Source organism: Populus trichocarpa, chromosome 14 (assembly GCF_000002775.5).
Source record: "Populus trichocarpa isolate Nisqually-1 chromosome 14, P.trichocarpa_v4.1, whole genome shotgun sequence".
Lineage (NCBI taxonomy): Eukaryota > Viridiplantae > Streptophyta > Magnoliopsida > Malpighiales > Salicaceae > Populus > Populus trichocarpa.
Window position 1 is genome coordinate 10,958,193 of NC_037298.2, and position 13,676 is coordinate 10,971,868.

General features: G+C 30.5%; 1 protein-coding gene across 1 annotated transcript; it reads left to right on the top strand.

Annotated features, from left to right (window-relative positions):
• The first annotated feature begins 1,624 nt into the window (after window positions 1-1,624).
• LOC7468513 (uncharacterized) lies at window positions 1,625-8,869 on the top strand. The gene is made up of 9 exons (XM_024584300.2): window positions 1,625-1,932; window positions 4,745-4,816; window positions 4,953-5,048; window positions 5,823-5,865; window positions 6,723-6,829; window positions 7,085-7,180; window positions 7,538-7,746; window positions 7,836-7,905; window positions 8,523-8,869. Exons 1-9 carry the CDS (start codon window positions 1,786-1,788, stop codon window positions 8,634-8,636), a joined length of 954 nt encoding a protein of 317 aa, XP_024440068.2. The 5' UTR covers window positions 1,625-1,785; the 3' UTR covers window positions 8,637-8,869.
• The last annotated feature ends 4,807 nt before the right edge of the window (window positions 8,870-13,676 follow it).

The window sequence follows — 13,676 nt, forward strand, 5'->3', positions numbered from 1 at the left end:
CGGGCTAACCGGCTAAACTTGTAATTAATGTTATGAGATCGGAATACTGATAGAAAAGAAAAGAAAATCACAAAGCTCCTTTAAAATAAAAAAATTCAATGTTGAATGATAAAAGTTGCAAAGAAAATACATAATAAAAAAACAAAAAAAAACGATGTGAACCTATGTTAACTTTTCAAACCTGTGAACTGGATCATTAAACCAGAAGCACCATATATGAAAAAACTACAAAACTCAATTCTTAAACAATCAAATATTGAAATCTGAAATTGAAAAAAGAATATTAATTATACAAAATGATCTTAAACAAAAAATAACAATTAAAAGAATGATGATCAAAATTAAAATAAAAGGAAAATTTTATTTTTGATTGAAGAGTGAAATTGAAAAGAAAAATCAAATTTATAAAAAAAATCAAAAGAGTAAGGATCAAAATTAAAATTAAAATTAAAAATTAAAAATAATTTTTTGATTGAATTGTGCAATTGAAAAAAAAATCAATTTAACAAAATAATTAAAAAAACAATAAAAAGAATGATGACTAAATTTTAAAAAATAAAATATCACAAATTGGATTTGAAAGATGAAATTGAAAAGAAATCAAGATTTTTATAAAAGGAATAAGAACAAAAATAAATAAATAAACAAAAAAAGACAAGAATTGTATTTGACATCTAAATAAATTAGATGACAAATCTAAAATTATATATGGCTTGTGTGATTTTCAAAGGGAGAAAAAAGAAAAGTGGGAGGAGAAGAAAAAAAAACTTTATTGTCATCATACCGCCATGTCGATGATGCCAATTTAGCCATCAGGAGGCGCTGTATGCGCCAGCTACTCTTTAAAAGATTTATGTTTTCCTTATTAATTTAGTAATGATTAATGAACTTTGTGAAAAAAATCTTAAAACGTCCAATAGCCCATTCAATAATTTTTTTTGAGAAGAGTAAAATTATTATTATATTGTTCAGGTAAAAATAAACAGTAACTTGAGTCTATATTAACAATATTTTTCCAAGGTATAGTAGGTTTTTTAATAGGATGAAAACACAACAAATTATATTACATGTGTAAATATATTTAATTAATAATCAATCCATCAATTTACCATCAAAAACTTACTCAAGTATTAAAATAGTTAAGATTATGGATAAAAAGGTTTTAATTAATATGAGCCATAACACCAATAATTAAGATAGATATGTTTTTTTAAGATTTTCCTCTATTCTGAAATAAAATTTACTTGCAGACAATTTATTAACTATTCAATATTACCAATACATGCTTTATTGCACACAACATTTAATCAAAATGACTGTGATTAATTAAGGAGTCTAATTGAAAACTATATTTTAATAAAATAATTTTTTTTATAACTATAATAAAACAATTTTAAAATCTCATTTAATAAATTAAATTTTTTGGGTTGGGTATTTCCTTTCACCAACCGCGATAGTAGCATGAAGATTCCAATAAATCTCTTGTGACCATATCCCCAAAAAGGTAACAAAGACAAGTGAAAACCCCGTTATAGCCCTTTACTTGAAAGAGAAAAAACTCCTCTCATCACTGCATATAAAGAGTGCTCTTGCTTCGCTTCCCACCCTCCTGCTACATGTAGAAGATATAGATATAGATACTAAAACGATATTATTTGAGATTTAGAGAGAGAGGCAAGGTTGTCTCGCTCTCTTTCTTTACGTACGTCTCGCTTTTCTTGTTTTCGGGGCTGACCAGTACTGTCAGATTAGCCTGCTAGCTGTAGAAAAATATACAGACCAACAATGTATAGGTGGCCGGAATTGCAGTTCGGAAGCTGGAACCCGTCCGAGGCCGCTTATAGAGCCCGAGAAACGGCTTCAGTGGTTCAGTTGATTGAATCCCTTAATAATGACGCAACCCGTGAACGTGCCATTCATCTCCTTTCAAAGGTATTAGAGAGAGAAGGAAAAGAATTTTTCTTGGTCCTTGTTTTGTTCGTTTAATCTTATATTTAGGGTTTTCTTTGACTCTCAAGAAATTATCACTGGAAACTGTGGGATTATCTATATATGTTTTAATTGAATTGTGATAACCTTGAATTTTGGGGGGTTTTATTTTTTTAATTTTTTTTTGAACTGTTCGAAATCATTATCAGCGTTGCATGGTGGCCTTAATGTCTTGATTAGAGAGTAGAATAGGTGTTGTAAGCCGGATGTGATGGAGATGTTCTTGAGAAAACCACTTAATTCTTTCGATGCTCGATACTTGATTGTTGTTGTTGTTGTTTTTTTTTTTTAAAAGAAAAAAATTATTCATCTGAATCTAATTGCATATACCTTTACTCCACATATAAATCGTAATTCTGAATTTGTGATAATAATAAATGCATATAATTGGAAAGGCATTTATCAAGAATTCTTTTAAAATTATATACACGCAATCTTCTTAAACACACCAGGGAATTAGAGTAGTTATCTTCCCCTAATTTTCCCCTTTGATTTAGGGCCTCACAGATATTTTTATGCGTGATTCTTTTTTTTTTGTTATTATTATTATTATTATTATTATTTGATAAAGTTACTTTTTATGTTAGATACGCTCACTGAGATTTTTCTCTTTCGGATTTGCTTCTCAAGAAACAAAAGTTCCAACAGTCAGCAACATGATAGGGGATCAATTTTATGGTTAATATATATAGTTTCTGTTTGTCTAGATGCTTTTAAAGGTAATAGGTTTCCATTAAGTCATAGTTTTACGCTTTTTAAGTGATTCGACGCTGAACCTGATTTGGATCCTCGGTTGCACTCTGAAGATATTTTATGGCGGAGCTTCATCAAACAGATGAAGAAATTATTTTGTTCTTGTTGATTATTCTAAAGCTTCTTTTAGTAGGTACAATGAAAGCTCATGCATGGAATTGTTCCTGATGTTGGAGTTAATAAAGTGATTCTAGTCATTATACATATTGGACAAGCATAGATAGAGGTGGTCCATTTCTTTGTTGACATATTTAGGTTTAGCCCTGCTATATATAAGCTTAGGAAAGAATAGGAATATCTCCTTTATAATTAGGTGCTTGAATGTTGACAATAAAATTAATTGACGGTGCTATTAATGTTACTTCGTGTCAAGCTCCAAGGATAATGGGCACCGTTATCACTATAAACAAATCTACATTGTGACAAACCTTTTCCTGGATGATTCTATTAATGTTTCTGAACACTTTGTTTTTCTACGATAAAAATGAAAGGAAATGAGTGTTGTTGCCAATAGTCTGCATTAAACAGGTTAGTCAAGGAGCATTTATGTTGAATGGATCCTGGATTGATTGTATTTTTAAAATGTGGTCTCATTGACAGATTGGATCGAAATGAATTTGATGTATATGCATATGATAATGAGATCGTCGAATTGATAAGGTGGTATTTTAATTAAATAGTAATGAATTCAAAACTACCAGTGAATTGTAGAAGTTCTAATCGTACATAAGAGTTAGCCTATTATAGACAATGGTTACAGACATTCAAGTTTCATAACACGAACGGAAGAGGAAAACAAAAGAGAACCAACAAAATTCAAACAAATTTTAAAAATTCAACGTAATAAGAAAATAAAAAATAAAATGCCTAAGACCATAAAGAATCTCAAACTATTTCTAAAGCATCACTTGTTCAATTAAAAGTGCTTTTAGGCACATAATGCAGAAATGCCTTCTCGTTTCATTCGGCTAAATCGTATGAGGACAAACTAACTGCATTGAGGGGTTGCTTTTCTCTAAGCTATAAGTACTAAATAATTCGTATCTTTATCTTTTAATGAAGATGAATAATATCGCATAACAAGTTTATTTTATTTATTTTTAAATATATTTGGAGTATTTAGACCTGCTAATTTTGCAACCATGTTTCAACTGCCTCAAATTGCATCCACTTGTGCAGTTGCAAATGGAAATAAAATAAATAATAAATTTTGGTTGCAAGGTGCTGGTGGTTTGGTTGCAAAGTTGCGACCGATTTGTGCGGTTGCAAATCTTATGTTTTCTTGCAGTGTTTTAGACTTTTAATCAACATCCCCATAACATTTAACAATGTGTATTAATATATAGTGATACTCATTCCGTTGTTGCGGTATGTCATAGTCATTATTTCAACCTTCTGCCTTTCTATAATTGTGATCAATGCTCTTATGTTTCGAGCTAATTGGCCAAGTCACTACCTTGTTTCCTTAATGTCTTTTCAATTACATCTTATAAATTTGTATTTCTGGACGTGAATAGAACCTGCATTCTTTATAAATTCCTTTTGCTTCCTTGTGATTGTGGCCATGAGATTTTGCACATAAATGTGACTCCTGGGTTTTAAGGACAATATCTTGTTGCAGAGGTCATAATAGTTACTGTTGATATTATTAAAGGATAACTAACTGATAAACTACCGATATAATCCTTTTCTTGGAAGGTGACCTTTTCTAGCAATGACTTAATTTCTTCCCTATAAGGAACTGGTTGAAGAGGCATGAAAAGTTTTCGCTAATTGTTAAATGTATAGTGTTTGTTGATAGTTAAAGTTAATTTCCTGACGTGTAACAAGTGGCACCATTTAAATGAAGTAGACATGAGCTTAAGTTTTGTTTATCGCTGTTATAATTTCATAGATATAGATCTTCCAAATTAATTACCATGACTTATCTCATTCAATAACTAAATGCACATTTGGACTTGTCATTATTTCAAACTTTCACTTTAACCCTTTTATGTTTCAGAATAGGGCTATTCGTGAAGAGATGGCGCCTTTGTTATGGTACTCTGTTGGTACGATCTCTATACTTCTACAGGTATTGAGAGTTTGGCTTTGTTTTTTGTTTTTTTTCCAATGCTTGTTTGTTGTTTGTATCAACATAAATAAAATATATTGTGACTTGCATCAAATAGTTTGTTTTAACTTTTTAACTACCACTATCATCATTTCAGGAAATAATTTCAGTATACCGTTCGCTGCATTCCCCAATCCCAATGCTTACTGATAGAGTTTCAAATCGGGTTTGTGATGCCCTTGTTCTTTTTCAGGTCAGAATACCTTAATTTTCTTGTTTTCTTCTTCTTCTTCTTCTTCTTCTTTTTTTTTTTTTTGGGGGGGGGGGGGTGAGGATGGTGTTCTTTGATATGTATTGTTAAAGAAGAATTTACATTAAGATTCTGTGGATGTTTCATGCATCTTCTTCTCAGTTAGGATGGCTTTGATGTCATTTATCAGTTTTTTGTTTTCTTTTTTTATTTGCTGTCCTTATGGGAAGAACTTAAACATGGTATTTTGCTCATTGCAAATGAGCAAAATAATTAAAAATTTTGAGACAATTGACAATAAGCGGATTGATGTTAAGCATGAAGCCATGGAGTTGCTGCTGGTAAGAAAGTTGAGACAAATTTGTGGGAAATAAACAGATTAATTACTAGTTTCGAAAGGAAAGGAATAGGCAAAATAGGAATTAGAGAATCTACCCAAGTAACTATTCTTTTCTTCTCCATGAATGTTTAAGAGAATAGATTAAAAAAAGGATTACAATGTCCAAGATGAGGACGTGTTTACACAGTTAGAGCAGCATGGATAGTGAAGGCTTGCATATATGCTTCTGTTCGATACTCTAGTTTCTGTATACTTCTAGGTAGAAACTGCCAATTATAAAGTAGTTCCATTTATTCTGTATTCAAGATGCGTTGTTTCAAGTTTTGTGGCATCAGAACTCACTTTTATGTTTTCACTGACATGTCATATTGTTGTACAGTGTGTAGCTGTCAGAACTCACTTTTATGTTTTCACTGACATGTCATATTGTTGTACAGTGTGTAGCTGCAAATCCCAGTACAAAAATGCCGTTCATTGAGGGTAATCTTATCAATTTTTATTTTTTGAAGAAAATTACCGCTTGGATCTAGTAGAAGCTCTCTCTCTCTCAAATCAGCTAGATCTGTATATTAACAAATTTATGAACCAACATAGTATCTTATATAGCAATATTCTGTTAATGGTTAACAACATTTCAAGGGAACATTATAGAAGAAATTTACCTTTTTATTATTCTTGAATTGGTCTTACTTGGGTTTTGTGCTCCACTCCAAACACACAGGATCATGTCTGCGTAATATGTGTTATAAGATATCAGGGAAGTTATTGAGCGTGTCCAGTTCTATTAGATTCTAATCAACGTCCTTTTTCTTCAAGATTTATTAGCATGGCGAGTTCCAGCTAAGATTTACATATCAAGCATTTTTCTTTGAAATTTAGGCCGACAACTTTAAATCATCATTCTCTTTTAAAGTTGAATAGACTTCCACAATTGATTTATGTATAGTCATGTTTATATCAGGGTGAGTTTTTGTCTATCCATTACTGGTTCATAGAACCTAATGACATTTTTGGAAGTGATCAAGCTTAAGGCTTTGATCACTCTGACTTCCCACATGCCACTTGCCAGTCCACACAGAGTAATTAGAAACTAGTTTCTGGTCTTGCAACTCATTTGTAAAGGGTATATTCTAAAACTTATGCAGAACAAGAGCTGTCAAAATTCATAAATATCCTATTCCATGAAATAGATAGATTGTTATGGTTTTTCCAATCCTGCATGTTCGAAATAAGATTCATTTCACTAACGTTGAGTATTACTGATTGAAATTGAATGCTTCTGTTAGTTGATATTTTAGATAAGTAGACACTGCTAATTGAATTTCATTGTTTCGCAGCTAAAATACCTCTGTATCTTTACCCCTTTCTAAACAACACAAACAAGGAAAGGCCTCATCAATTTATAAGGCTTGCCAGCTTAAGTGTTATTGGTGCTCTAGCCAAGGTGCCCTTCTGGAGATTGAGCTTGATATTTGCCTGACTATGGTCTTTAACATGCATTGTCTTTAACATGCATTGTTGGCACGATACGAAAAATTCATTTAAATAAACTGAAAATGCAACCAAAACACAACCCATTGAAGCTTTTTGGTTGTGATTGTATTATGTGGAAAAAGAAACTAATTATCTCATACCTTAAATAAATTAGATTTTTCCTAAAACAAGTGAAATTAAATTATGACTCTTTTTGTTTCTGCAGGTTGATGACCCAAATGTCATTAACTTCCTTCTAGAATCTGAAGTATTTCCTTGTTGCATACGCTCCATGGAGGTTGGAGATGTATTGTCAAAAACAGTGAGTGCCTTGACTTCGAACATTTCATACTTCAAATTAGTTGTGCCAACCGCTTTCCTCCATTCTATCGCGTAGTTATGGCTTCTGAGCTGTTATCATGTGCTGTGTTCTGAAACCAACACAACTGACATATTTGAGAAAATATTTTTGGGAAAGGGGATAACAATGAAAATTTTTAATGGAAAGGCAAAGGTTCCAGCTATATATGATGTTACTGGAAAACCTGAGAAATCGATTTCTAGCATAATGCTGTTCGAGCACATTTCTTTTCCTGCAACTTGAACTCTTCTTTAAAGTTTAGGATAAAACTGGTTAGAATGAGGAGTTATGCAATTTGTAACGTGTATGACCAAACAGGTTGCGACTTATATTGTTTACAAAATTTTAATAAATGAAGAAGGGTTAAGGTATTGCTGTACTGTAGCGGAGAGATTTTTTGCCTTGGTCCGTGTTTTAGGGAGCATGGTCTTAAAGCTTGCTGAGGAGGGGCAGCTAGCTGAAAACCCCTCCATACGGCTTCTGAAACACATAATTTGGTGTTATCATAGGCTCTCAGAAAGTCCAAGGTTAGCTGAATATCTATTCTTATTTCAAATATTTGGCTGTAGTTTTTAGTTCAGCATCAATTTATGAGTTGATTTCTTCCAAATTGCAGGTCATGCGACGGGTTAAGATGTCGCCTTCCTGTGATTTTAAGTGATGCTGCCTTCATTGACATTTTTCGCGTAAGTTAAAAGACTTGATTGACTTTCATGATTGATTGTTCCATGGAGACTTCGTGTATGTCAGTGTCAGTACATTGCAAATACATGTTGCATCTGCTTCCCAAGGTTGATCCTTAATTTACATAGGTGCATGTATTGCATCTGTCATCCCAACATTGATCTTTTACATGCATAGAGAGTGCAATCAAGGCCATTTTCTTCTATACAAGTAACGTCTTGGGTTGCAAGGGAAAAACATGTCTGATAAGATAGGTAGAAAAGTTTTTGTTACACCTGAAATGTCTTAAGGCCTGTAGCTCCAAAGCTTTAATAGCATCCCTGAAGTTCAACCCATCCTGTCTAGATATTTTTTCTATGTACTCCTAGATATTAGAAAACAGGACATGCAAGAATGTCGTCAGCAGAGCTAAAGCATTTACTTGGTGGTATAACTAGTTTGAGCAGAATCCTACATGTACAAAGTCTACAAATGACTCTGGTGCAGACGTGATTTGCACATCCATTTGTATAATAAATATATGGTGGCATTTCAATCTGTTGCCATATAGGCCAGGACAACATTTTCACTAAATCTTCCATCTCTTAACTACTATGATTTCTTGTGTTATTATCTCCAGCAGGGCGATCCATCTGCAGTACCACACCTGCAACAGTTATTTCACAATGTCAGCAACAGAACCTCTAGAATACAAACGATAGAGAAGATGATTAGGCCTTTAGTCAAAGGATAGATCGAGTGAGGCATGGAATATAGTCCCTGCTGTCTGAGGAAACTGGAGATATATCATACTATACACAGATGGTTTACATTGTAGCCTGTAATAGTTGAAATAACTGTTATTCAAAACAACTAAATTTGTTGTATAATTTAGTACTCTGTTGTGTGTGAGAGAGATGCTCCTTTATAGTTTTAAACTGGCGAATCTTTAATACATTGTTAATGCATGCAGCTCCAAGCAAGCTATCCTCACTGCTTATCTTGCCCTAATATGCTCTCCCTGCTGCTATCTATACTTGCCATTTTCGCTCTTCTGAATCGGGTAACTGTTTTGTCATGCTGAATCTGGAATCTAGAGAATGGATACGATTGGCAATTGTTTTGATAGTTGGCTGTACCTTGAGAAGAATATTACCAGATGCAATTCCGTTTTTATTTGGATATTCTCTTAATCCCCGTATAGATTTTTTCTGTTGCATCAATTTGGAATTATTTTGGCAGAAATAAGCAATTATTTCGGAATTATTTCAAAGAAAATTGTTTCACTTTTTTAAAATCTTTATAAAATAAGTTTTCAAAAGCTTTTTCTTGAAGGCTTTTTCTACGAATTTTGTTCCTCAAGAATCAAAAAACCATGGCGGAGAGCTGTAACAGGATAAAGCCAGAAATTGCTAGCCAAAAGTCAAGACATTGATTGTTAGGTATGGTGTTTGGGACTGTATGCTAACAGTTTCACCCCAAATATACTTTGAATGAGGAAATGCGTTTCTGCGGTGGTCGAAACGCATCGTTTAAAATGGTGTTTTTGGGCGTTTTGGCCTCCCTGTGTTTCGAGTATCAATACTTTTTGGTCCATGTACTTTAAACATATAATTTCGTTCATATTATTGAATCATTATTTGATTAGGTCTCTCTTTGTTGTAAATAATAGATTTTTAGATTGGTTCTTAGTTTAAATTAATTTTTAAAAATGAATTTTACCATATAATTACATGGTTAAAGCCTTCAATTATTTGATGTGTCAAAATAGGATGAAATAAAATAATTGTGTTGTATCATACACTTTGTAAAAAATGTGAGAAAAAATTGTAGTATATGTAAAACAATGAAAGTATTTTCTTGAGATGGATAAAAAAGAAGTCTTTGTTTATATTATATTATATATATGCAATTATTATCAAATAAATGGTTATTTTATAAACAATGTCATGAATTATATCATCTTATTGGTCTTGCCTTCTAAAAACAATTCTGAGCAATATTAACACTTATTTGAGAATAGCCTAATATTATGTGTCAAGTGTGTATTTTTTTTTGTTCAAATCCTCTCTTCTTCTTCTTCTTTTTTTGTAACACTATTATTTTTTAACTTGATGATTTAAATTATCCATAATTAAATTTATTAATTTAGATTGGTAAAGACATATAAAATAATATAAATCTAAATTATTATCATTTTTATTAGTACTATAAACTAAAATGCATGGGATTTGTACTCTTCATCTAAGTATGACAGTTCCTCACAAAATATAATGGATTTCTATAGTGTTTTTAATAATAATAAAAAAGTTCATTTTAGTATTTCATGTGTTTCCATTTTTATATGTTTGATTTCTATAGTTTCTGGTTTTTTCATATTTTATTTTCATCATGTTTTAACCTTTAAGTTCTCAAAGATGAGAGAGAAAGTGAAAACCCCTGTTATTTTTTTTTTAAATATTAAAATCTTAACTCGAAGATAAAATGAGTTAAATTAAATTAAAGATATGGAATGAATAACAAGAAATGAAAAGAGAACACGACACTAATTATTAGATAATAGAAAAGTTGGGGACTAAGTGAAATAACTAAGCAAAATGGGGTCAATATATAAATATCAATAGATTAAACTATAAATACCCCATTTTTTTCCCTCTTAAGCCGGCATCAAAAGAGAATATGGGGGAGAATATTTCTCAATTTTATTTACCAAAATTTAGTGGAAATACTACAAATTGAAGAGGTTTGAGAAAAATTTAGACTAAGTAGCAAGGGAAACAACATCAAAGCAAGAATCTAAAGAGAATAAGTGAAAGAGATTTGGGCATTTGGAGAGAGAAGGGAACTGACCAAGAGGGAGAAATAAGGAGTGTCAGGAAATTTTAAGTGGTTGAGAATCAAAGCTCACTTTATCACCTAGTAAGGAGCTTTAGACTTGATTACACAAGTTAAATTGAATACAATTAAGAATTGATGTCTAAATTGTAAATTCTAGGTTAGGATTCATGAGAAAATTTAGGGGAAATGATAAATTTGTCTTGTTGGATGTAATTGGGATGAGAATAGAAGAAAGAAACTTAGAATAATGAACAAATGAAGAAAAAAATCATGGTATTGTTAAAGGTGGTGGTGCCAGCCATAAAGGGGAAAAATTAAAAAAAAAAAACAATGCATGAATATTGTTTGTTTGTACTTATTATAACATGTGTTGAAATGTAGAGGATCAATTGAAAAGAAATAGAGATCTTGTGTTTAATATGTAATTGAAAGATTAGTTATGCTTTGAATCATGAACATTGCAATTTTGTAAGAAATTATGGAATTTTTGTGCAACATTGAAGTATTATTGATGAAGGAATGTTAAAGAAATTGAATGTAGTTATTTCAAAAAGGATACGAGAAAAAAAAAACTAATTAATTATTATAGTGTTATGTTTAATGATGTTATAAGATACGTGGAGAAGAAATACTTGCTTTTTGAATGGTGAGAAAATAAATGAAAATACTTTGTTGCATGTCAAAAGCAAAAAATTGAAAAACTAGACAGCTTCATCACCCAACTTTTAGTTGAGTTTAGAGCTTGAAAATGAAAAAAAATGAAATAAACTTCTCATAAAAGTTGAAGTTATGGATGATATCTTTCCAATAAGACTAATCTTGTTTAATTTAGAGTTATAAAACTCCAGATATAAAGTTAGAAACTGAGAAAGAGTCATATTATATTTTGCTGAATAATTTTTAAATGCTGCAATGATAAGTAGTTTTGGATGTGTTAATGACATAACTGAGTTTTATTCCTTTCAATGAAGCTATATCCTTGTATCTTAGCTTTCATAAGAAACAAATTATGCGCGTAACCAAATTCTATAACTTCAAATATAGTTAAAATATTGACCAATGTTTTTAAGCGATTAAGTTAAGTTAGTTGGTTAGAAGTAGCTAACTTTAAAATTTGTTTAGAATTACTCTTAATATAAGATTTAAATTATGGAAATTATAAGAATGAAATTGTCAATATGGGTAAAATAGTTAATGATGATTAATTTAAGTGATATGGAATTATGTCAAATTATTTTAAGTCAGGATTAAAATGATTGCATATGGAGTCAAATTTTGAAATAAGTTGACGATTGAATAGCAAATGATATTGTTCTTGCTGATACAAGAGAGGCCGCGAGACCTACTCAGTAGTAGGGGACCATTTCACGTGTTCAAACATCAGGTAGGTGCTCAACACCTTAAAATTAAAGTATTATTTAAATTGTGATCATAATTTTCCTTAAATGTATCTACATCTTATTTGATAAAGGTTAAATTAGTGAAGAAACTAGTTATTTTGGTAAATAGGACTAGTGTCTTGATTAATGAGAAATTGAAGAAACTAGTTACCCTAGTTAATAGGACTAGTGTCCTGATTTATAGGCAAATAAAGATAATAATTCTCTGGTTAATGAGACTAGTGCCTTATTAATATATAATTGGAGAAACTAGTTCCCTGGTTAATAGAATTAGTGCTCTAGTTAATAGAAAACTGAAGAAATTAGTTAATGTGGTAGTGAAACAAATATTCGGTTTGAGCTAGAGAGGGCATTTATATGTTCTTAAATTATGCTAATTGTATTAGTTGGGAATAAATATTTAGAAGAAGTAATAACAAATATTCATTTGGGTATAAGTTGATTGTATTTGATATTAAATACATTTTCAGGTACCTTACAACGTTATGCTGAGTAAAAAGTCTTGTATTTGTAATTTTTTTTAATCAAATGATGTAAATGGAAAAATAAATATTTTGCTTTGTAATGTAATTTTGTATCAAAAAAGGTATATGAATATAAATTAAATATGAATGATGTATCTAAAATATTTTTTCTTAAAACACATGTCTTTAATTATGTTGTAATCACTTTTAGATTTAACTTGCTTTAAAATAAACGTGTGCCTTGTTTTATGTTGTAATTAAATTAATTGTTTCATTATTCATAATATTTCTTGAATAATACAATTTTGATTTATTTGTGAAAATATTGAAGAATTTTTTTTTTGTTTTAATGGTGAGTTTAATATAAATAAGAAGTCCCAGATGGTGGGGCAATGTTGAATTTATTATTTGCAGGTTGTGAGAATGATTTGAGTTGATTACTTGGTGTTAAGAAATTAGAGGAAACTCTCTCAGATTTTCGATAGAAAAACAAAATTCATATACCTTCAATGATAATATAATATATATACATGAAATATCGTCTAAATAAATTGGGGTTGTTTAAGAAAGTTATCAAAAAGAAAAAGGAAAAATAAAGGTTTTGATTAACCACATTCCATTAATAAAAAATCGATCTTGTTTTTTTTTTTAATAGAAATCATTGGAGGTGTTTTTTTTTTAATTTAAACTAACAAATAAAAACATGATTTAAAACAAATAAACGAATAAAAACACGATTTAGAATAAACAATAAAGAAACTTACAATATATAAGGTGCACTATATTTTCCTCTTGCACAATTAGTTCTCTTACTCATTCCTTACATACCATTAAAGCTTCTAGTGATCAAAATATTATATGATATCCTTTTTTATTGATAAAAAACAAAAAAAAAATTATCCTTTTTCATTCACATTATTCTTGATAAACCTGATGCGAGAGGACGATCGCCACAACCATTTAAGAAGTGTTTAGAATAATGATAACAATAATTTATTTTTACCATCAATATATTAAAATAATTTAAAAATATAAAATCATTAACTTTAAATAATTTTTAAAACTGTGATGGAAATGCTATACTGTACAAAC

Coding starts and splice junctions, on each gene's coding strand:
- LOC7468513 (XM_024584300.2), top strand. CDS start 1,786: ATGTATAGGTGGCCGGAATTGCAGTTCGGAAGCTGGAACCCGTCCGAG. Junction 5,049..5,822: donor ATGCCCTTGTTCTTTTTCAG/GTCAGAATACCT, acceptor ATTGTTGTACAG/TGTGTAGCTGCAAATCCCAG. Junction 7,906..8,522: donor CCTTCATTGACATTTTTCGC/GTAAGTTAAAAG, acceptor TATTATCTCCAG/CAGGGCGATCCATCTGCAGT.